The 22,947-nt window shown below is 41.4% G+C and overlaps 1 protein-coding gene across 4 annotated transcripts in view; it reads left to right on the top strand.

The window, feature by feature from the left end:
* kcnab2a (potassium voltage-gated channel subfamily A regulatory beta subunit 2a) overlaps positions 1 to 22,947 on the top strand; it is a 43,835-nt gene that overhangs the window by 4,968 nt on the left and 15,920 nt on the right. For 3 of the 4 annotated variants that reach the window (XM_085923849.1, XM_085923850.1, XM_085923848.1), the window contains 2 exons: positions 8,863 to 9,032; positions 10,024 to 10,065. In XM_085923849.1, coding sequence (XP_085779975.1) covers positions 8,956 to 9,032; positions 10,024 to 10,065 — 119 coding nt within the window. In that variant the 5' untranslated portion in view covers positions 8,863 to 8,955. The remainder of the gene's footprint in view (positions 1 to 8,862; positions 9,033 to 10,023; positions 10,066 to 22,947) is intronic. The other variant, XM_085923851.1, reaches the window with a different exon arrangement.

Raw genomic sequence — 22,947 nt, 5'->3', positions numbered from 1 at the left:
TAAAACTTGGGTTTTTGGAGTTGTGTTTAATGTTGTGTTACGGTCCTTGTGTATTTGGTTTGGGTGTTAGAGTTTAGCTTACATATTTGAGTTGAGGGGATAAGGTTTGATATTGTGTTTCAAGACAGGGATTATGGTAACACAAAACCAAAATGTGGTTGAAAGGCTAGTAGAAAAGATCATCAGTAGCAATTGATCGTGACTAAACCTAGCCTAAAGCTTTGGTAATTGTTTTTCAGCTAAATTGATCTGACATACTTCAATTGGTTTGCGAGCGACACATTTTGCTGCGCATCAGAGTTCAGATTTGGCTAGTAGTAGTTATTGTTCATTTCCCGCAATGAGTGGTCAACACAAAGAACAACTCTCCAGTCAGTTAGTCATTTTAAGTGACCACTTTAATGCACAAGAGGTTTCTTTTATTTGCAAAACCTGGAACAGAAAACATACCGTGTCAGATGAAAGCAGAAAATAGATGTACTGTACACGTGTGTGAAGATGTAGCAGCTGTACTTTGCCAGCAAAATTGTTTTTGGCATTTACTTCACGGGTGTCTTTTCCCGTGAGGTTTGTTTAGGCTAGACTCCTTCACTCGTAGCCATTTCTACATGCGCCTGAAACTATTCATGCATACTTCATGAACGCAAGACAAGGCATTTCAGATGACTTGTGTGTGGTTTAAAACAGATTAGCAATACGATTTGAAAATAGCATCGAGTTAACTCTAAACAGATTACTTTTGGCTATGCATCGACAGTCGGTAAATTTCAAATCGTCACGGAATGCCCTCTCTCAGGAAGAGAGGAGATTTTTTTTTTTACATTTTTAATGCAAAGTTCCACCCTTGCTCACTGCGGTGTCTTCACTGTCCTTATGGGACATGTTGACCGGCAACATCATCCGAAGCCGGCTAATCAAATGTGTAGTCAGCTAAAAACTACCAACAGTCAGCAAACGTATGGTATTGCTTTCTCTTTCTCTTTAGTGGTATAACAGTCAGTTTATTTTTATTTTTTTGTGTAGCCAGCCCTCAAAATTCATTCAACCATAGTTCAGTTGTACTATTGCTCATGCGCTCAATGCTCAAAGTCAAGTCTGTTATGGGAAATGTCTAAAAATAAGTCAGTTGCAAGCCGTTAGCGACGTTAGTCGAACTTCCCTTCGATTGGCGAGTGACGAGCGTAACTGAAACGCTCGGGCGGCAGAATCACTGGACTGAGAGGCTGACACTGACTAGCCACTGGCATCTTTTGACATTTTCACTCATCTCCATGCTACGCTAATGTAGGTCCTGACACTCTTTATGGCTGTGGTCTGTTGGATGCTCAAGTGGGGGTGATTTCCTAAACTGAGCTCAGTAATCATTCTGCTGGTGAGATTTAGTGGCCTGTTTAGCTTCATTAGCCTGCTTTTTAGTCCCCATGCGGCATCATACACGCGCTGGAACCATATTTTGTCGCACTTTAATTGGACAGGTGGGCTTTCTAGTACTTTCACATCTTCAACACCTTGTCCTACCGGATAGGAGCCATATACTCTACTTGACGAGTATAGTCTTAAATTAGCTGTAGATGTCAAACTCAAGGCCTAGGGGACAGATCTAGCCCGCCACCTCATTTTATGTGGCCTGCCAAAGCAAATTATGCGTTATTTCCATGATCCTTGCAAAAAATCTGTACTGAATTTTTCAAATTCTTATGGATAATAAATAGGATAACGAGATGGATTGATACATTTTTTGATACCATTAAGATCTACTCTCAAACTTTAAACATCGGTACGGTTGATACTTGTCATTTGAGGCACTGTATTTGCAGTATCATAACGTAAAGGAATTGGTATCGGTACTGGTATCGATTAGCAGACTCAGGACGACACAAGCAGCCGAGCGGCAGTACAGTAAATTCCTTGGGTCCCGAACGTATCGAACTCTTTCCCGGATAAGATATTGATGGTTCACGATTACAGCAGTGCTCCTAGCAATAGTTCTCACATTCCGGCTGTTGGTCTCACATTTTATCAAGGTTAATGTAACATCACAGATGGCATCCATCAGCAGTCCGTGGCATGACCTGGACTCGTTGCCCAGACACGGTGGATCAAAGTATAAATGCTATAGCCACGGTTACCCCAGGGTGGCATGAAACAGTCAACAAAGGCATTTTTTTTTTTCTTCTCAACATTGATTGGTTTTGACACATATTGTGGGCAGGCCTACGGCAAGAATGTAGACATGAATAAACAACACGATGTTAACCCTTCATGCCTCAGGAAACCTGGCGCCCGCCATTCTCTTGCTCGGCCGCACAGGCACTAAGGGGCTTCTGTAGGTCGACTGATGTAATACGGGTCTCTGTTTCCAGAAGAAAACGGAATTATCAGATCTTTTCTATACGTCCTATATACTACCACTCAGTCGTTGTGCAGTGAATGTGGCCATTAAGTTTGTCCTACTTTTGACAGAAGGTTTGGTGTTTTTATCCGCTGCACTACAGCTGCCCCGTTGGCACCGTTTGAGGCTATTATTCCACTTGGACAGTATAGCGCACAACAAATACGTATTAGTAACCAGCCGCTGGAAACTGGAGCTTTGTGTTCACTAAGGCCCCGTTCAGTAATATGCCATCAAACTTTCTGTCACTCTGTCCCATATAAAGGGCATCTCTGCCATTGCCAATCAATACGCTTGCTGATTAAGGAGAAACGTGTTAGAAAAGAGCAGCTGCAAGATTCTCGTGCAAGTGTGGGAGATTCCGCCACCCTGCTAAGTCGAGCGTGAACGAGTCAAACCGCTGCACGCGCACACACACACACGTATGCTGGATGTGTTCAGACGAACGCAAGGAAGCGTGTGGAACTGATGCTTCTGAACTAGAGGATTTCTTCTGGCGTCTGCAACCCGATCCAAAGGTTGGACTTTGGAGCATTATGATATGAGCAGCGTAAGTGAGAGTGGACAATTGAACGTTATCACTAAAATATTTCTAGGGGAAATCTGTCACGTATGTATAAATCTTGTTTAGTGGGGGAAAACCCAAGGTCACTTATAATTCATTCAGTGAAGCTGGATGAAATTTTTTTTTTTCATATCTACAACATAATCTTCCCTTAGGAAATTAAATTAATCCATATTAGAGTCACGCGTCTTGTCATCGTTAGAAATAGAAGTTTAATGAAAACAACAACATTAAACAGTGTACAATGAATCTGTGTTCATCGCCTGCGTTATGTGAAAATCTGTGATTTAGAGAGACTTGTAGTCCTCCCGAAGGCTTTAAACACATTCAAATTTATTCAAACACAATTTTGAAATGTACGATAGTACCACTCGACCAAGTTGAGTGTGTGTTTTTTTGTTTTCAACCTTTTATGTGAGCATCTCTTCTTAAATGAAAACTCACTCAAGTTTTGGTCACTTTTTGGCATTATTACAAAATGTTAAGAACGCATGACTGTGGTTTTCAAATAATAGATTTTTTTGGGTGAATTTATCGACATTTTTCCCCCCCACTTAGAAATGATGCTAAAATTTCTAAATTTACAATTCACAGGTTCCACTGTGTGCATATCGTTGTGCAGTTCAGTCGGCTTCAGCCTTTCAAGCATCAAAGTAAAACAAGGACAAATGTGACTTTCAAAGTATAAAGCTTGTCTGATTATTAATGTAGACTGGTGAGTATTGAATGTCCATATATTTTGTGCAATGTACGGCGTGCGTGCGTGCGAGCGTGCATGTCGGCTGCCCTTGACAGAATGACCACTTTAAGTGAGCAAAGTAGCACTGACTCTAAGTGAGGAGTGCTGCGAGTGGGCTGATGTACAATATTGTAATTTGCCAGTTAATCACATCACTTTCATACTGTTTTACTCTGCCAGAGCCAATTTGGAGTTGTCGCTCATGCACAGAAATGTGTCCTCTGCACTATTTTGCATGCACAAGAGCCTTCTTTTGAATTTAAGATAGTAGCTTAGTAGTTGAATTGTGAATGTTCCGGTGAATGTTCTAGTTTTATTATATAGTGCAGGGGTGTCAAAGTCATTTTTTTTCAGGGGCCGCATTGTAGTCTTCTTTCAAAGGGCCATTATGACTGTCAACACAAATAAATGTATAAGCGCCTCATATTATATACAGTTAAAGCTACAAAACAAACTGACAACTAACTCGTTTTCAAATCAGACGAGTAAAAACTGGTCAAATATTTAAAAAAAAAAAAAAATTATTAAAAATGAAGACAATTTGCAATTCTAGTAATGACACAAATTCAATGCACAATTTGTCTTTGCGGGCCACAGAAAAAGATGTGGCGGGCCGTATCTGGCCCCCAGGCCTTATGTTTCACACCTGAGGTGCCTTCCTACAGCGTCGGCGTGTCCCGAATTTGTATACAATACAAAACAATTTCATTCATAAAGTGCATTTCACAACCTAACCATTAATATGAATCATATAAATCTCTCAAAATTGATTAAATTGTATCGCAGCAATTTTCCATCATAAAATGCAGGTCACAGTGTTTTACATGAATTCAAATCTAAATCGGAGTTTATCTCTTTGTATTGTTTGACTAAATCGCCAGAACTGAGCTACTTTTGTGTGCTACTTCTGTTTGTGTTTAACAAACAGATTTTATGACTTCTCATTTATCATTAAGTGGAGTGTTTAATGGGTGTCTTAATGTATTGAAGACACTCGTTGGAGACTCGTCTAAATGTTACATCATCTTCCAACTATTAAAGCTTTATGGCGGAGGTTTGAAAACCAACGTGTCTTGGCTCACCCGGGGGCTATTTTTTCTGGCTTATTCAGTCGACTGTATTGTTTACTACTTGTTTTTCTCTTCAATGATGGTTTTTATATTCTTGCTGCAGTGTGGGCTCTTGGTGGACTGCAGCACTTTGCCCTCTCCGCAGTGATAGGCAGCGGCTTACACAGTCATAAAGGTTGGCCTGTTCAATTCCACGGCCGTCTTTTTCAATGGTTCTTGCGTATGAAGTACAAAGTATGATTTACGCAAGTATCGAATTGTGTTTCTGTTGAAGCGCCAGTTTGTTATGCTGGAATAGGCTATAACTCTGCACAAGAGCTAAAGAAAGCGGACACAGGCGAGTGCTGATTCATCTTCCTACTGTCAGCGATATGAGCATCATGGGATCGTTCATCTCGTATTGTATCATAACCAGGAAATTGTGCACTCAAATTCCTGGTTGTATTTTATGCACACAAGTTGACCGCTTTTTTTTGTTGATGTTGTTTAAATGACGCACATTTTTGTCCCATTTTTCGGATTCATGTGACATCCACTCCAAAACACAGCACGTCCTATGCAGACTCCGAAAAGGTCACCTTTTCAAAAGCACACTGCAGCACCTGCAAGAGTGGTTTGTGTATACTCGGCAGAAATTTCACCAGGTATTTTTAACAGCTTTTTTTTTTTTTTTTGCCGCATCAATGCTGTCGTAACAGTAGATCCGGGCTTTTATACAGAACCCACTTGGCTATTGTCTCGCTTTGAAGGTGGTATCAGAGTTGTAGCAGGCACGGCATTACCTGTGTGATATTCCGTGACTTGTCCCGTAAATATTTTGGTTCACCATCAGAGTCTCTGTACGGATAAAGTTCTCGTGTGACAGATAGGATTAGTACTTTGTTGTACAACATGTTTTTTGTCCTCTTGTCGAAAGCAGCACTAATTCCGAAAGAGTCTCCTTTACGACTAAAGAGAGCGACACAAAACAACAAACCGAAGATTAGAGAGGCACTTGCCACGGATTTTTATGTCAACACGTCCGACTTTGATCCCTAAAAATTTCCCGGATTGTGACGATGAAACATGCCCGCCGCCGTTGCCCGACTGAACTCCCGTGTAGGACATCCCTGGCAAATATGGTTGTGTTCTTCGGCAGCCATCTGCTCGAAGCGCTGCGTGTTTACCGCTGCTGCCAACATACTACCCAACACCGTATGGTGCTTTCCAGGCCAGCACTGCCTGCCCGCCTCGCTCACGTAAGCCCCGTCTCGAGAGGGAACTCACTCAGCCTGGGTGTGGGTGGATTTAGGGATGGGGGAAGCATGTGAAGAGCAACCTTGTGTGACTCAATTTTGCATTTCAAGCGCAGGTGTATGAGATGATTTCTGTAACTGTGTTTTGTGCTTGCCAAATAGACTTAGTCTCACTTGTTTCCTCATTACTGATCTTTTTTTTTTTTTTTGGGTTATTTGCAATGGTGTCACAATGACCATACTGAGGGATGTTTCTATGATTTTGTTGTGAAATGTGTAATTAGTTTGCTTAAATGTGATGGCCCTCTCTAAATCTGTACTAGAATTCAGTTCGCCATTTACAAAATTGCACCCACATATGCAGTTTGTGAACAAAAGCTGTTGGAGCCTCAGGCCTTCTTTAGGTCAACAACACCGCTGTTTTAAAAGCATGCGCGTGAGCAAACACACACACACACACACACACAAAGGCGCAGTGCTGGTGTGGGTGTGTTAATACTTTCTTTGCTTGGAGCTGGGAAAAGCTGCTCCAGATCAGTCATCGCGCTGATACTACCGCCAATGGTTAAAAATGGCCGTGTCAACTTCAAATTAGAGGTTCAAACCTGGGTTAAGATTTGAATTTAAAATTAGGGTTTAAAGAATCATTTTTTGTTTCAAACCAGACTTTGGGTTTCAAAATTATCTTTGCAGCTAAGATGATATATTTATTTTCTCTCTGTTTGTTTATTTGAGTGCATGTCAACAAACTCCCATGTTTGTTTGTTTTTTTTAATGTTGAATATAGATGATAATTGTTTGATAAATGGATTACTACAATGCACGCAGTTTAACTCCAGTATCATTTCCTGTCTTCACATTTTTCTTTGTGCCAAGCGTCTTTGTCAGTCTGCAGCTTTCAATTTAAGAAAGTGCACCATTAGTGCGGTAAATCTGAGCCCATCCGACTTGGACCAGGCTGAGTGTGTATTGTACCGCAGTGCTGCAGTCCCAGCAGCAAAAGCAGCGGCAGCGGCAGCAGCCTGTCCACCTCTGCAGCTCACTTCGGGCATGTGTGCTGACATCTCAATCAATGAAAACACTTGAGAAGATACTAATTAAACTTTCAGGTTCTTGCTTTTACCTAAATGCAAAAAAAAAAAAAAAAAAGAGCTATGAACAGTCAGTCACCTCAACTCACCTCCGAGGCGTTTATATTCTTTTATTATTTACAACCAGCAGTTAACCGAGTTGTGACGATGGATGAATAATGAATTCACCGTAGACATTCAAATATTTGTATGACTCATGTGTAACAACAAACAAGTGCAAGCTTTTTATGCTTTTGATGTTTGTGGAGTATTTCTGCCAAAATGATGAAGAAAAAAAAAAAACTTCCCAACTGAGCGATAGACCCCTTCTGCCAAAGAGCCGGCTTTGATTTCTGCCAACACAACCCACTCCAACTCCTGATGCCTTGACACTGACAGATGACTTTGTAGTCCTTGTAGTAAATCTGCTCGTGGGTCTTTTATCCATCAGGGTCACGCCATCTTCATCGCCGCCGTCATCACCTGATGGCTGGGCTGGCCCGCCGTTCCTTTTGTGCCGTGATTGAAATGAATGGGAAGGGAAGGTTAAACGAGTCCTTGGGAACTCGGGACGACGTATTTGAGAGATTGATGGGAGTGGAAAGTCACCTTTTGTGCTTTCGTTAGGGATATGGGCCAAGACCGGGTTGAGCTCAGTCACCGGTGAAATAAGGTTGCGCAAGATACTCATCCCACGTCTTTGTCAGGGTGACGGATGCCACTCTGCTTTGTCCTCTGCTGTTCACACAAAACAAGTGAGGTGTCCTCGGCGGGAATCTATGTCAGTTTAGACATTTTTAAATCAACATCAGAAATACGTGAAATGACACACAAGGCCATCTCTGATTGAAATGAGTCATATTCACTGTGATATTTGAATTACTGTCACAAGTCGAAGCAGAAGTTTGTATTGTAGAATGTTACTACCCCTTCTGCTTAAAGGTGACAAGAATTTGGCAGCTAGCCATTTTCGGCCATCATTTATACTCAGTACTGTTCAAACCTGCGCAAATGGGAAGGGGAAATAATAGTTCCCTAGTGACATAGATCCATGTTGAAAATGTTTACCACAATAATGGTGATTTTTTTTTTTCCCCCCCTATTTTACGAGCTTTGAGGTGCTGAAGAGTTGACGTTTGAGTGCATGAACTAAGCCAACACTACCTAAGCAGCCAGTGGAGCCGCCCTCTCAGCAGCACTGACCTGCTTCTAGGGCTGACACTTTGAATTATTTATAGAATTGTGTCACCCAAAAGCAGTGGGTTAGCTGTCGTTTTCTCTCAAACGCACCACAAGTAAATTATAACAATAACACAGTGATGAATTTATACGATTCCTCATTGCATCGTGCCTTCTTTTTTTTTTTCTTTTTAGTTGCAATATAGATGCTTTTGTAGATGGAATGTTCTTAAGGCTGTATAGATGTTCACGGTATGGATAAAATGAGAGCCCATTTTTAATCCAGGTAATTCAACTTGTATTGTGGATGCACAGCCAAAGCTGATGTCTAGCAGGTCCACTCAGAGCTGCAGTGTGAGGAGAGTCCTCCATCTAGTGGGAGAAATATGTTCCTGATCATTTATTATTTTGATCAAAATGAAGGGAGTCTTGTTGGCAAATATTTTCATCGTGAAGTCAACTGACGGATTTTAATTGTTTTCATGCTGCAAGGTGTTTGTGTGTCAACCTTTGCAATGTTTTGGTCCAAATACAAAACAAATCTGAAGTTGAATTTAGGTATTATTGGAGATGTACTAACCCTTTTTTCTCCTTGGGCTCTTTTTCTGGTAGAGGTCCACGTTGACGCTCGACTGTCTCTTGTGGTTGCGGTGAAAGAACATCACCCCTGGCAGGCTAGCGCGGCCAGCCCTTCCTCCTGCCTCCATGTATCCTGAATCGACAACAGACTCACCTGCGCGCCTTTCCCTTCGACAGTCTGGTTCGCCTGGAATGATCTACAGGTGAGTTCAGAGCTGAGGCCAAACATCCTAACATTTCTAACACATCAGGTTTCTAAGATATTTTTATTTTTTGTTTTTAGGTTTGACTGTTTTGAAAAAACCAATATTTAAAAAATTATTATTATTATTATCATTATTATGAAAGCCTGGCATGCTAGAAAAAAATGAGGGCATATTTGTAATCAGAGCAAAAAAATTATCTAGAAAAGTTTACTTGATTCGCTGATTTAGAAAATTACTAAATATTTTGTTACCCAGTGTAATAGGATTGATGGACTATCCTAAAATACAAAGAGAGCTAATGAAAGAATAGTGAGATTAGTAAAAGACAAAAGAATTGAGGATGCTGTTGTAATATTTTGTAGTAACTCCATTGCACTTGTAAACAACGATGAAATTTCCAATGTGGCATGATGGCTTTGCTTGCTTCTTCCTCCCCCATCATGGTGATGTAATAACTCAAATTTGACATATTTGGTGCAGTTGCTGTTACTTATGCTGAGCACAAATCCATTACACCAAGGAATGGGATTCAACTGTCATAAGCACTTTTTCAATTAAAAGCAAAACATACAGTAAATGTGTTATAATGCGCATTACTTCAAAATTGTTTTGTCATTAATTGTGGGTCAACGTCACATAAATATGTACTTTGTTCATATAAGAGTTCACTAAATCATAACTTGTACTCTCATATTTGGACAGCAAGTGGCGCCATTGTTTGCAAACAAACATGTGAAGATAGTTGAAGTCTCATCTTATACTGTTAGAAAGATCATATCTAAAAAGAAAGAATTTTGATGTTGGTTAGTTCTGTAAATCTTTTGAGCTGCTCTATTGCTTTCTGTATTTCCGCTTGGATCAACTATGCATCTTCTATCCCTGCACGATTCACTCCCAAACACACGCTGCCACCATTACTAACCTCTTCCCTTCCGTGCTATCGTTAACCAGCGCCCTCACTTGTACTCTTGTCTCTTGATGCCTTCAGTGCTCGCTATGGAAGTCCGAAACGACAGTTGCAGTTCTACAGGTATTTGTCTTTCTCTGTCTCTATCTTTCACCCCCTCCTACTTATCTTCCATTTACATTCTAAATCCAAAGGTAAAGTCGATACTCAGGCGACGACACGATATGTACCTCGATATTATTCGGTACACTTTAAATCCCTCATAGTGTCAGGGAGAAGTCTCGATTTTATACTTATGTTTTATACCTATCAATATTTTGAGCAAACCCCTAGCCATTAGATTTGACCTTGGATTCAGTTGAGATTCCGCTCACAAAATCTGTTCAAGCAGCAGTAATTGGTTTTGCAATCTTCTGGTTTTCCTGAAATCTTGAAGTATCACAGATGTCCCTTTTGAGTATTTTTACTTTGCAAGTGTAAAAAGAAGTTAACCTCCAGTGAGGTGGCTCCATTGAGTGAGAGTGTAAATTTAAATGTGTCTGGTTTTTAATTTTCTAAACCGTTAGTTTCATTTGCTTCAAATCATGTGTGAAATATGTTCCTTTTTTTTTTTTCTTTCTTGTTAATGTTACGCAATAAAGCGATTGAAAGTTGACTGCCACAGTTTCGATGGATTGGAAGAATTATAATTGGTTCTAATTAGCGGTGGTAGGCTCTAATACTACGTTAGCCAACAATGTTTCTTTTATGGTGGATGTACAGTAATTTCAATGGGCGTATTGTGCTTTGATAATATTGATGAAACCAACACAAAGTGCAAGAAGTGAACTTCTATTTGGTGACGGATGACTTTTCACATCTCAAAGCTTCATTCTGCTGATCTGAGTGATAAAAAGTGCAGACCATGTCAATGTGCTGGTAATGAGCTCATAATGATTTCTAGCCTGGCGCCTTGCATTTGCACTTTTCTCTCCTTTTTATATAATTTTTAAGTGCAAAATTGTCTGCCTCACCCCCCTTCCTCTACACGAGGCCGATCGATGCAGCCTCGTTCTCTCCGTTGTGCCGATGAGTATGGCAGGCCTAATGTTTACTTAATCTGATAACGCAGTGTTTGTGTTGTGCTTACGGCATCATAATTAATGTCCCATACCTTACATTAAACTTAACCTCAACGTTACTCAGGACAAAGCACCAGACAGTATGTATAAAGGGGTAAAAAAAAAAAAAAAGTCAATGCTCCGTGTGTTATTGTGCAGGTTTACAAAACTGATACAAAGTTCCACAACGTGTACACGCCAGAAACCGCGGCCTCTGAACTGTGCGGCGCCTTAACCAGTCATCAAGGCACTCTTATCTCGGTTATTGAATTGATGCTTCCACACTCAATGTGAATCCAAACAAATTGGATCTGACCTGAAAATATGCAGCCATATTCACCAGTATGGTTTTCACGCGGTTAGGTAGTGATTTGCAGGTTTGTCGGTGTCTAGCTACACATCCTCATCCGAGCGCCGCTGAGGTTGCTCAGCATTTGTGTTTGTGTCTGTTTTCAACATGCTAGCTGATTATCGCGCTGCTCTAAGTAGTCTTTCCTGTGCAACAACAATCAGAGGCTTTTAGCGCAAAAAGCTTTGGTGAATAATTCAGTGCTGATATTATTTGCTGAGGCTAGCAGAAAACAGGACAGAGCTTCTAAATGGATTTCATCCACGAGATCTCCTCGGGAGGGGATGAGGCGAGGTGTTGCTTGCGGTGGTAGATGGCGGTCCGAGGAGTGAGGGGAGAAAGGAGAGGGATGCGCTCCCTTACTCACTAATTGGTTTAGACGTTTCCAAGTAAGACACTCCCAGTTTGGGTGGACCCACTCGGTCGGTCGGTAGTGCAGTGTGGCTTTATAAGCTCGGACTCGCATCGTTTCGCCTTGCTCATGAGCCGACCCCAAAGAAACCGGGTGAGTTTGTGGAAAGATCTTTCCAACGGTGGCCCATGCATGCGCAAAGGATGAACTTTTCCGTGTGGAGCGTGCATGCTACCTAGTTTTCAAGTCCACTACTTAAGTTTGTCCACTTGGAGAAAATCTGAATTATTCCATCACATGTAGGAATTGTCTTAATGTTGTCGCCACGTTCCTTAGCACAGAATTGACATTTCCGGCACTTTTAATGTAATGATGAATGTTTGATTGGAGGTTACTCGATAAGTTGGACATAAATACATGGTTCTACCAAATTATGAACTATATGATTGATTCTGATATGTTCTATGGAGCTGTAAAATTTTCCCCTGAAGTCCAAATCTGGTCGAGTAAGTGCTTTTTTGTATAACTGCAAGTACGTTCATTAAAATTCCAGTCGAGGTGCGTACATGTTGTTCCCTTGCATTATAGCCGTAATCAAAACGGTGTTGCCCTCTGTTGATATCTGTTGGACTCCTCTGGAGAATTACAGAGGAATGCTAATTAAATAAGCGATTAAGAGACGATGGTCTGTTGCCAGATTGGGAGACAAAAGATTGGAAGCTTTGCTGATGTCCTAAAGAACAAACGCTTCAATAATTCTGGGTCATCCTGGTGTTTGTGTATTCAAATGAAGTGGCGGTTTTCCCTTTTGTTGTCCACTCCGAGTGGGATTGTGTTCACGTCTTGCTAGTTGCATGTCTGGATGTCTTGAATGGCATGTGTCTTGTTTCTTGAGCACTTGAATGCGGCCTATCAGTGTCACCCTGCCCGAGACGCACCTGTCGGGGGGGGGATGGAGAGGCGGGTGCGGTGGGCTCGGGCCCGTGTTGATTACAGGATGCATGGCCATTGTACCGCCCGGAACACGAGAGCTCCTTTCAAATCGGAGAAGGTTGCTATTTTAGGAGGGTGGACCCTTAGCTCCATCAGTGTAGCTTCTTCATTATTTGTCAAGGAAGCGAAAGAAGGAAGGGAGGGGTCGGCATGTTTACGGGAGGTTACGCCGGTAGCCCCCAGGGGCTTCCCAGCGCGCTCAAGTCCGGTCACTGTCCTACTGAAAACCTGCAGATCCCCAAACCGTCAGCGCCGAGCAGCGGCGTTCGCAAGAGCAACAGCAGCAGCAGCGGAAAGATGCTGTCCATGACGTACAGCGAGAGCATCCGGAGCGGTATCAACCGCTACCACTCGGACCAGGGGCTCAACCAGCCCCCGACCAGGCCCGCCGACCAGGGTGAGCTGCAGCGGCTGCGGGAACAGAGGATCGCCGCTCAAGTCAAGAATTTGGAAGATTTCTTGAAGATGAACGGCCTGGCCCTGGAAGAGTGCGTGTCCTATCAGACAGGCATGAAGTACAGGTAAGAAAGCACAAAGGGGGAGCGGTGAAGTATGTGCTCGGAGGAGGCTGGATGTTTGAGACTTGGCTGGGTGGAGATGCTAGAGTTTTGGGTGGTCTTCTGGTCTGGACTTATGGAGGAAGGTTTCATTTCATCATTGGACAAGTTCATATCTCCGTCTGGAGAAGTTATGTGGCCCATAAAAAAATTGTTGTGGCTTGCTGTGTTCATAAGAACGTCTCTACTGGATGGATGAAGACCAATCTGAAAGTGCTTGCAAAGTCAAAATGGTCGCGAAGATCTTTTGTAGCTGTTACTTTGCACCTCACTTAGCATCTTTGTGAGTGGGACTCAAATGGTTACTGGTTGCAAAGTGACTGAACAAAAAGCAGCCTGGTGCCTTTTTGCCGTGCAATTTGATTCCATGATGGGATCAGGGGAGGGAATTAGTCTCGTTTGAGAACTAGATTGCTTCAGGGTGTACTTCAGGATGTGCCTTTCCCCCGTCACGGTGCGACATATGTCAGGGAAAATGCAATTAAAAGTTTTTCCTCATGCTGTTTCCAAACTACAACTCTAACAAACTCTTTTCCTGAAATCAGTCCGCCGCTGCGGTGACAGTTCGAATTACAGCAGTTTTCTACTTTCATGTGACTTCAAACTTTGTAAACGAGATCACAAAATGGCAATCAGAGCGTACATGTGCTGGAGTCTTGAGTGGTCCTCTAGGCTTGTATGTCACAACGCCGGTTTTATCTTTCACGTTTTTAAGACGACAAATATACTGTATCAGTATGTTAGTGGCATTATAAATCATTTACTCTACTACTACTCTACTCTCATTTACTTACTTTCATCATTTATTCAGCGAGACAAACCGTACCCTCACTGGCTGCAGAATTGGGAACGAGAAATTTTCTTGAGCTTCTTTACAGCAGACTTTCAAAAAAATTTGAAACAGGATGATGTCTGGATTATCAGTACAATAAGAACAACATCATTTCACATACACAAATATCGATGTTGTGTATTTATTTGTACTCAACAAGCAACCAGATCATTAACATTGCAATGTCTGCAGTTCTGTTGTAAGAGGTCACATTGTTCAATATGGCTGAGCAAAAGGAGACAGTTTGACTTGCGTGAGGCCAGACGGGAAGCAGCGTGTCTCCAGTTTGAGCTACGGACTGACTGTATATGGAGAGTGAAGTATGGATCTTCAATGCTACTTGCACTAATGGACAAGATAATGCCCCCCACTTGGTCGCTCATGCGAGCATGCTATACGTAGGTAGCTGTGTTTCACCATCATCCTTTCTCTATAATCAGTCAACTGTTTTTATGGACTCATTATCAAACTGTTTTACTTACTGAGTGAAAGAGGTTTGAAAGTTATACAATTATATTTTGACTCCAGAGCTGGCTGGCACTGGTACCCTAACCCCCCCCAAAAAAAAAACAAAAAAAAACGTCAGCTCCAGCTTCCCTGTGATCCCAATGAAAAAAAAAAAAAACTGTGGAAAAAAGATGACTGATTGAATAGAATGAATGGATGAGATGCGATTCAATTTTGGCACGGTTCTGGCAGTTGCAAGTAGAGACCATGAGAGGGAGGTAATGTTCCATTCCTCTTTCAGCTTTTTCTTTGTATTAATTATTATTATTATTTATTATTGACAATTGGGCAAAATCTTCAGGTCTGAAGGCTTCCTTGGCCATTTTTTTTCCTTGTGTTTGTATCTTTGTTTCTTTGTTTGAGAATTTCAACATCATTCCATTTTTAAACATTTTGTAATAGTCCTTGAATGAAATGGCTAGTTTATTTTCTTATTTATTTTAAAATAATTTGTAATTATTTTTATTGTAGGTGAATCATTTTGACAATCATTTTATAAATAGCTGGCATGCTGAAAAAATGTGGGCCTCCTGAACTATACAGATTTATCTTGGTAGTTTTTTGTTTTTTTTTAAGTCCTTCTCATTCTTTGTTAATACATAATATGCTAAAATGGAGTGCCATGGGGCTTGTCTTACCTTACATAATTGCATTATATAAGGACAAAGGGCTTCCCTGTCCTCTTTTTGCATGTGTCAGCACCCCTCCTCTGTTAGATGTGTCATAGGGGACAGCGGCGAGTTCTCGTGTGCTTTGCTGCACACATCTGCAGGGATATCTCGTATGCTCTCCACAAAAAGTCACAAATTGACGCAATGGCTGCTCACAGATGTGACTTGCGTGTCTCCCTTGCATCATATCAGGAGTGCCCACATTTGCTGTGTTATTTGTTATTTCTGTGTCAAGTCTTTTTCACTATCAGATGAACAATGAGCATTAACATTTTGTGCCATTCACTTTTTTTTATTAAATCAAAAGATGCTTTGGCTGGCTTGAATGAAGGAGAGTGTTTATTTTGATAGCCTAGAATGCAAGCTACACAAAAAAATGGACATGTGACTTTATCATAACATTCTTTAATGTTAGAGTTTCAATTTGGATGGATGCCTACTTTTTCACATCCAAACTATGAAGAATGTTTATTTATTTATTTATTTATTTATTTATTTATTTATTTATTTATTTATTTATTTCAATCAACATGTAGAATGTTGCTATTGATTTTGATAAATCAATGTTGCTTCTAATTATGCTGTTTTACCAAATTCACTTCTTTTTTTGAGGGGGGGGGGCACAGACTGATTTGGCTTGGTACTCACAAGCACCAATTCATGTGAAATTTTCAACCATATTATATTTGGTTCCAAAGCAAGAATTTCAAAGTTTTTACTTTACGAGAGTGGAAGAGTTGGCGATTTTCCATGGTGCTGAAATGATTGTCCTGGCAGATATTAGGAATGCTTAGGCCCTTCAGGGTACATTACAACATCTGTCAATCATTGCTGTCAATCTGTCGGACTTCACGTCACTTTCCTTTAACTCCCTTAAACTCGCTCACACTCTCGCTTCACATGTACACGCACACGCGAACACACATCCCATCCCCCACCTCAGTGATTCTATCTTGCAAGGTTTCCTCAAATCCTGGTGAGAAAGTATAAGTTAAACCTTCAGTTGACAGCTGGCAGACGCTCACACATGATAGGGCTTTAATCCAGAGTATGTGCCGCACTAGTAATCACCTTCTGCCACACTTGATGTCCTGGCCCATTAACTCTGCCGAAGCTATCTTACAAATGGATACAGAGCTACAAGATCGGCTCAGAGAGAGTATTAACTAAAGCAGGTCAAGTGCACCATACACATAATAAAAGAAAATAGCAAATTATACCCATCCATCCATCCATCCATCCAGAAGAAAGAAAATAATATTTTTAGCATTGTCATATTGTTTCTCTATATGTTTTGCTGCACTCTCGGTGTTCAAATATGGCTGCACTACTGCAACAATAATGCTAGTTTTGTTAGCCCGTCAAAGATTGAAGATCATACAACGCTTCTGCCAATACATTGCTAGGGTGGATACACAAAGCTGCATTGTTTCTTGTAAATAATAGTTTTCGGACCAATTAAGTGAAATTGGTTCAGTCCCCACGACATTCCTAATGGTCTCTCTCGACACAACAGCTCGGAATCACTGCTGTAAGCAACTTTTCATGCTCTGGCATGCAACAATATCAAATTTGGTTGCATTTTTTTTACTGCCCATCTTCCATTATGACGCCGTGGGTGCTCTTTGCATCAGGCCCACTCTCGCTTTTGTCAAACTGATTCAAAGAGCCAGTGCCTATTTTTAGAAATAATGCTGCTGTTGTGCTGAAGGATGACAACTCGTGACAGTGCTCCCTCTGTGGTCAGAGTGCCTTCTAAACACTTTGCCAATTAAAGCGGCCATTCTCTCTCCGCTTGCCGCTTTGCCGCTTTGCCGCTTTGCCGCTTTGCCGCTTTGCCGCTTTGCCGCTTGGGTTAGGAGGGTGTCGTTCGTCGGAGCTGTACCTCCTCCTGTGTTCTCCAGTGGCTTCATTATGGTACGGCATCATTGATTTGTCAAAGGGTCATCGTAGCGAAGGGAGCCTGGACGCACGGTGGAATGAAAGAATATCCATATAGTTGTGTTTATTGCCATACTGTACACTGGATAAACAAGGCTTTTAAAACCATAAAAATGGAATGAAATAGGGAATATATTAAGTTTAACTCTATTATCTGCTATTAGAATAGGGAATTTGACTCGGCAAGGTTTCTTTTAATGAGCAAACATAGCTGGCCTCCCACAAATGTTTGAAAATTGATGTATTCATACTCCCTCACACCCTTAGAATTTGGGTCTTATGTTTTTTTTTTGTGTTAAATCCTCCTACACGGTGACACTGCACAACCTTGCAACTGTAAGAGAAGACTTATTCCATGTGTGAATGTGTAGGTGTGTTGTCATCAAAGTATGGAATTTCTTATTTCACTTAAACTTACATTTGAGTATTAATAAAAAGAGAAAAACGCTTGAAGAAAATGAACTGTTCTTATATTCCATGATAAGAAGAAATATCAAGGCAGTCATGGAGACGTTATTATGCGAGCAAAAATAAACAAGTTAAACTCTTCCATTCAAATTGAGTATTTCACTTTTGTATGGTTTATTACAATATTTGATTCGAGTTCTATTTTTCTTAAAACAACACATTTTGAGGCTGGAATGGATTAATGGCATGTTCATGTCAATGGGAAAAGATAATCAGCTAAACCATCGTTTTGAGTTACAAGAATGAGCCCGCAAAAAAATTCAACTCTTATCTCAAGTAATTACTGTACCAATCATAGATTTGAGTTCTTTTGTTGAGATTTGCAGATAAAGTTTGGACTGTGGATACAATATTGTGTAGCGGTAGTCGTGATGGAAAAAATGTGTGTGTTCGCGTGTGTGCTGGCACATGCACATATATGCAGCCTGTTCCCTTCTCTTCCTCCTCCTCCGCACTGTGAATAAATCGAGGGCCCTATCGGTATTCTGCATTGGCTCACATGATTGTTTGAGAGGGATTTTAGCAGCACAGTAGATTTTCAAATAACCAAACAGACAGTTAAAATAAAAAAATAAAAAAAATACAGGTTGGAGGATTAGATTAATGGACTCCAAACTGAGAATTGTTTTGTATTCTTTTTTTTACTTTTACTAAAAATGTAATATTGTGGGCTTGATAGCAGTTGCTTTGTTCCGTTGTTGCATTGATATAAAGTGAATTGTGCAGTGGCCTGGTAGGAATTCTGAGTCACCCAAATCACGTGTGTCTCATTAGCAACTTAACACATGCACTCTAAGCGATTATGCAAAGATCAGAATAGCATGTTTTGAATACTCTCCTGTTAAACTATGAATTCATTCCATTTATCCTGCAGCACTCGAAAGCATCTTTATTACTGGGTGTGAAATAATTTCCCAATAGTGGTGTTGTAAAAATATATTTTATTGAAGGGTGCCCAACACTATCTGGATTAAAAGAGAGGAAACATTAATTTTATTTCAGGAGAGGATTTTATTATTACTATTAGTGTGTCACTGGTGTTGTATATTTCATTCGCCTAACTCACAGCATGAAAGGCCAGCAAACAGCAAGTCAACAAAGGCTGCCAAGCTGGCCTTTATTGACTAACTGCTTAGCCGTTGAATTTAATGCTCATTTAAACGCAGCGCGCTTTCACACACGACCCTTTTATTATCAATGAATATTAAAACTGGGGGGAGGGGGTTCGCGACAACGATTGCTTTTTGCCGGCGGGAGTCAAATAGTCGAATAAAACACCCAAAGGAAGCGCCAAATGAAAAATCGCTCTTCTGTTGATTCATTTAAATGATGGATTACTTGACGGTCACATGACGCATTCTTGTATTGATTAATTTATCCTCTATTGCGTTGCCGCTCAATAGAGGTGAAGTTTTTCAGATGCAGATTAAAAAGGGTTCAACGTAGGATTTCTAGGAATGACAAACTGACTAAATCAACCATCAATGGGTTTAGTATACTGTGTGTGGAGTATATTGCGATTCACAACTAGATTATCAACTAAGATTAGTCTCGAAGTGATGTGTCTTAGATTCCAATGTATGCCACTACTGTATCTGTGCCGCCTTTTGCTCTTGTCCATGACCCCCCCCCCCCCCCCCCCCTCCACAACTTTCTCATTAAATCCCCTCCATGCGCCGACTCCTCGGGCCCTGGAGCTGACTGGAATGGAACGTGGCATCACATTTCCACTACCGTTGTGGCGACTCTGAGCGCCGAGCTCTGATGCTTAACAGCCTTGAGAGTGAATGCTTTTTGTTCTCTAGAATTTGACGTTGATAAAATCTTTCATTCAATCTGATGTTTGCCACCCATTTTATGACTCGAAGGTAAGCGTAACAGAACATGCACCCCTGCCGTTTAGATTCCAAATCCGAGTTCAGTCGAATGAAAGCCTTCAAACCGGATTTCTATCTAAGGCTAGGCGACCCAAACAAAGGTCATAGTTCCAAGAATAGAGCTGTCAGTTAGCAACAGTTTGTCTGCCAGATTCCATTGATAGAGGTGGCCTCTATAAGTGCTTCACTCTCCACATCTGCTCCTTGATCCTGATGGCATCTTGTTTAATTATCTGCTTGCCACACTAGCTGCTCTACTCAGATAAGCTCCAGTATTAGATTACTGGCAGCGCGCAGCTCATCCACTCGGCACGTCAATCTACCGCCTCGGTTGCATCCAGCCCAATTACGCCAGTGTTTACGTTCAACATCCAAGCCGTTATCGTATTCCAACAATTTAATGGGGTCCGAGATTACTTCTATTGTTTTTCAAGATCAATTTGTACTTGCCGTTTATGGCAAGGTTATGGATTACTTGAGCTTCATTTTCCAACATTTGATATACTCTTCTCACAATGAGTTCAGTTCAATAATTCAGCTGAATTTGCTTTGTTTATCTTTATGTTCTGATTTTGGACCATATTTTAGCCAATTTTGGTTTTCAGAAGGTTTAGTTCCAAATCCGTCGAATTTGCTCAGGCCTGAATATTCAGGTTTTCTTTTCCTTATTTAGTATTTAGAATTTAGTATCTAAGCACAGTTTATCCAGTTTGATATTATCTCAACGACCTCGCTCAAACAGAATGACACGTTTCTTGTCTGTCACCATCTTGCTTTTGGCGTATATTGTTACAGATACAGTTACATAATGAATATTTTATGGGCAGTTGAACAGTCCCTCGTGAGGGAAGTGACGGGGCTGTTTGTTTTCAAACTCACTGTGGGGCAATGCTCGGACCCAAAAAAAAAGTCTTCATGAAAATAACGCTGCACCCTTTCTTTGAGGAGATCTTGTCAACACAACAGATTTCAATGCCTTGCAGTCTCACGCTGCCTTGACTGTTCCTCCTCATATCCCTCCCACCACGTTCCCGCCCTCCCTCTCTCTCTCCTTTCCTTCCCATCGCTTGTGCACCGTGCCGCTTCACGATCAGCACAAAGCAGGGAGATGTAAGTTGAATCGAGGCGACGGTCAGAGAGGTGACAATGAGGTCGGGCGGGGGAATGAATTTTCAGCAGCCGGCCCGACTGTCAAGGTGGACTCGGCAGATGTGAGGATCTTGCAAATTTCTACTTTCGTCTCGTAATTTTGGATCTTTACATTGCCATCTTTTTTAAAGAGCAGGCAGCAGGGAAGGTGTAAAATTCCAGCTTGGAGCTCAGCCATGAAAACAAACTGAGTATCTGAATAAACGGCACGGACGAAGGAATCAAGGAAGACCCTCAAAGAGAAGATCACCTTTTCACTTCATACTTTGTATACTTTTGTATCTGCCTCAGGAATATTGCGAGCTTGTCAGTCCATTTATCAAGCGGGAAGTGATTTCTAACACAAGCAAGGCGTGTGACACTTGCCCCAGGGACAAGGCCACCTTTTACAACTAAACTCCGTCCCGGACCAGAAGAAGCCTCACTCTCGCAGCTCATCCACTTGCAGTTCATCCGGTCGTTTCGAAGAAAAGACATCCAAGATGCAAGTCTCACTGGTGTGTACCGACCACCGCGGCGGAGTGAGCCGCACCACGGAGGACCGGCTCAACCGGCAAAACGCCAACAGCCCCGGCACAGGGACGCGAAGCAAATTCCGAGCCGTGGCCATGGTGGCTCGAAGTCTTGGTCAGCTCTCTGTTCAGAGTGTGCCGTCTTCAAGCGAGCAAAGTATGAGGACCGGCATGAAGTATAGGTATGTTTGCTTGGTTGTCCGTCAAAACCGAAGTCGAATCGGGGTCACCAAGAGGGCTTCCGTATAAACATTCCGGAAATGGTTCCTCGTGATGAAATAATGTAGACAAAATCCACTGTTTCCTTTTGCTGTCACAGTTGATTGCCGCACGATGTAATTAGCATTGCCCCAATACAAAGAGACCATCCCCATAGCATAGCATTTCTTTGTTGACTCAGTTCTGGGTCATCATGACGGATGCTAACCTACATTTAAAACGGTATGCCATAATTGATCTGCAACGTTTGTAGTACAATGGCCAAATAAGAGAAATGGCTTCTAATTCTATTCACTCTAACCTTTAAGGCTAATAACAGGCCTGACAAAGTGCTTCAGTTTGTTAGCAAGTGTTTTGAAAACTCTGTCCACGAGTACATGAGATTGCGTGTATTTTTAAAAGCAGCCAGGAGAGTCTTAAAGTTGTAGCGTATGGCAGTTTGTGTTATGGATGGCGCGCAAAATAAAACAAGCAGATGTATGCGCAGTGACTGCCGTACGTTTCGGTTCTAAGGTTGGTTCCTCAAAGGCAAGTTTTATCGTGTTTGTGGGCAAAGGTGGTGGTATTCAGTGCAATTTCACTTGATCGATCAAGAAAATATTTTGTGACTATAGGGCTGCTGCTTTGCTATTGAATATTTTTAACATTTTTTTTTTGTAGTGATAATTCCATCCCACTAATTGAATAATTGGATAAAAATGGATTTGGCATTAAAATGTATTGTAATTTATTTTTCCAGATTCTAGTTTATTAACCATTTGTTGTTGATTTTGTATTTTTTAATGCTTAAATAAATACAAACAATTGCTGAGAGAGATTTTACAAACATACCTCATGAATGGTTTTCTATAGAGTGATAAATGTTTTGTCAAATACGTTGCGGGTCAAATTGAACTATTTTATTATATTGTCTATTGAGGATTCCTTTCGACGTTTTTACAGTATGCCGTCCATTTTAATTTAAACAAAATATTGTTTAATAGGCTGTTGTCTCTAAAATGCACATTAGTTATTCTCGCCAGGCCGGCTGAAGACACATCACCCTCCTTTGCATTTGATGCGCTCGGGGGCAGTGATGCCATGTTGGCACAATCTAATTATTCAAGCTAATGATATTGAATGAATAGAAGCGAGTCATCCCTTGAGGGTGCTGTCCGCTGTTTGTGTGCTGTTTTACTTCTGCGCTTTTGTGCAAAGCACTCGGCGTTTGCACGCCGGGGCCGGAGTTGAATGCAACGCAGGCAGCCTTGTGTAGGCTGCTCAAGGTTGCTTGCGCACTGTGGGTGCTGCGCTGTGCTTATAAGAATGAAAGAGCAAGGATGAAGAGATTGAAAAGCAAGTGTAGGCACGATGCTTAGGAGTCATCTGTGGTCTTTATTAGTCAATTCATGTGTCAGGAGTTGCTGTTAACTTGACTGTCCTTTCTTAGTTTGTCCTCGAGCATAAAAGACAGATACGTGGACGTATTGGCAGATATT

The sequence above is a fragment of the Syngnathus leptorhynchus genome, chromosome 11, assembly GCF_054491065.1.
Source record: "Syngnathus leptorhynchus isolate UIUO chromosome 11, UIUO_Slep, whole genome shotgun sequence".
Taxonomy (NCBI): domain Eukaryota; kingdom Metazoa; phylum Chordata; class Actinopteri; order Syngnathiformes; family Syngnathidae; genus Syngnathus; species Syngnathus leptorhynchus.
Note: the sequence above shows the minus strand (reverse complement) of the source record. Positions and strands in the feature narration are given on the sequence as shown.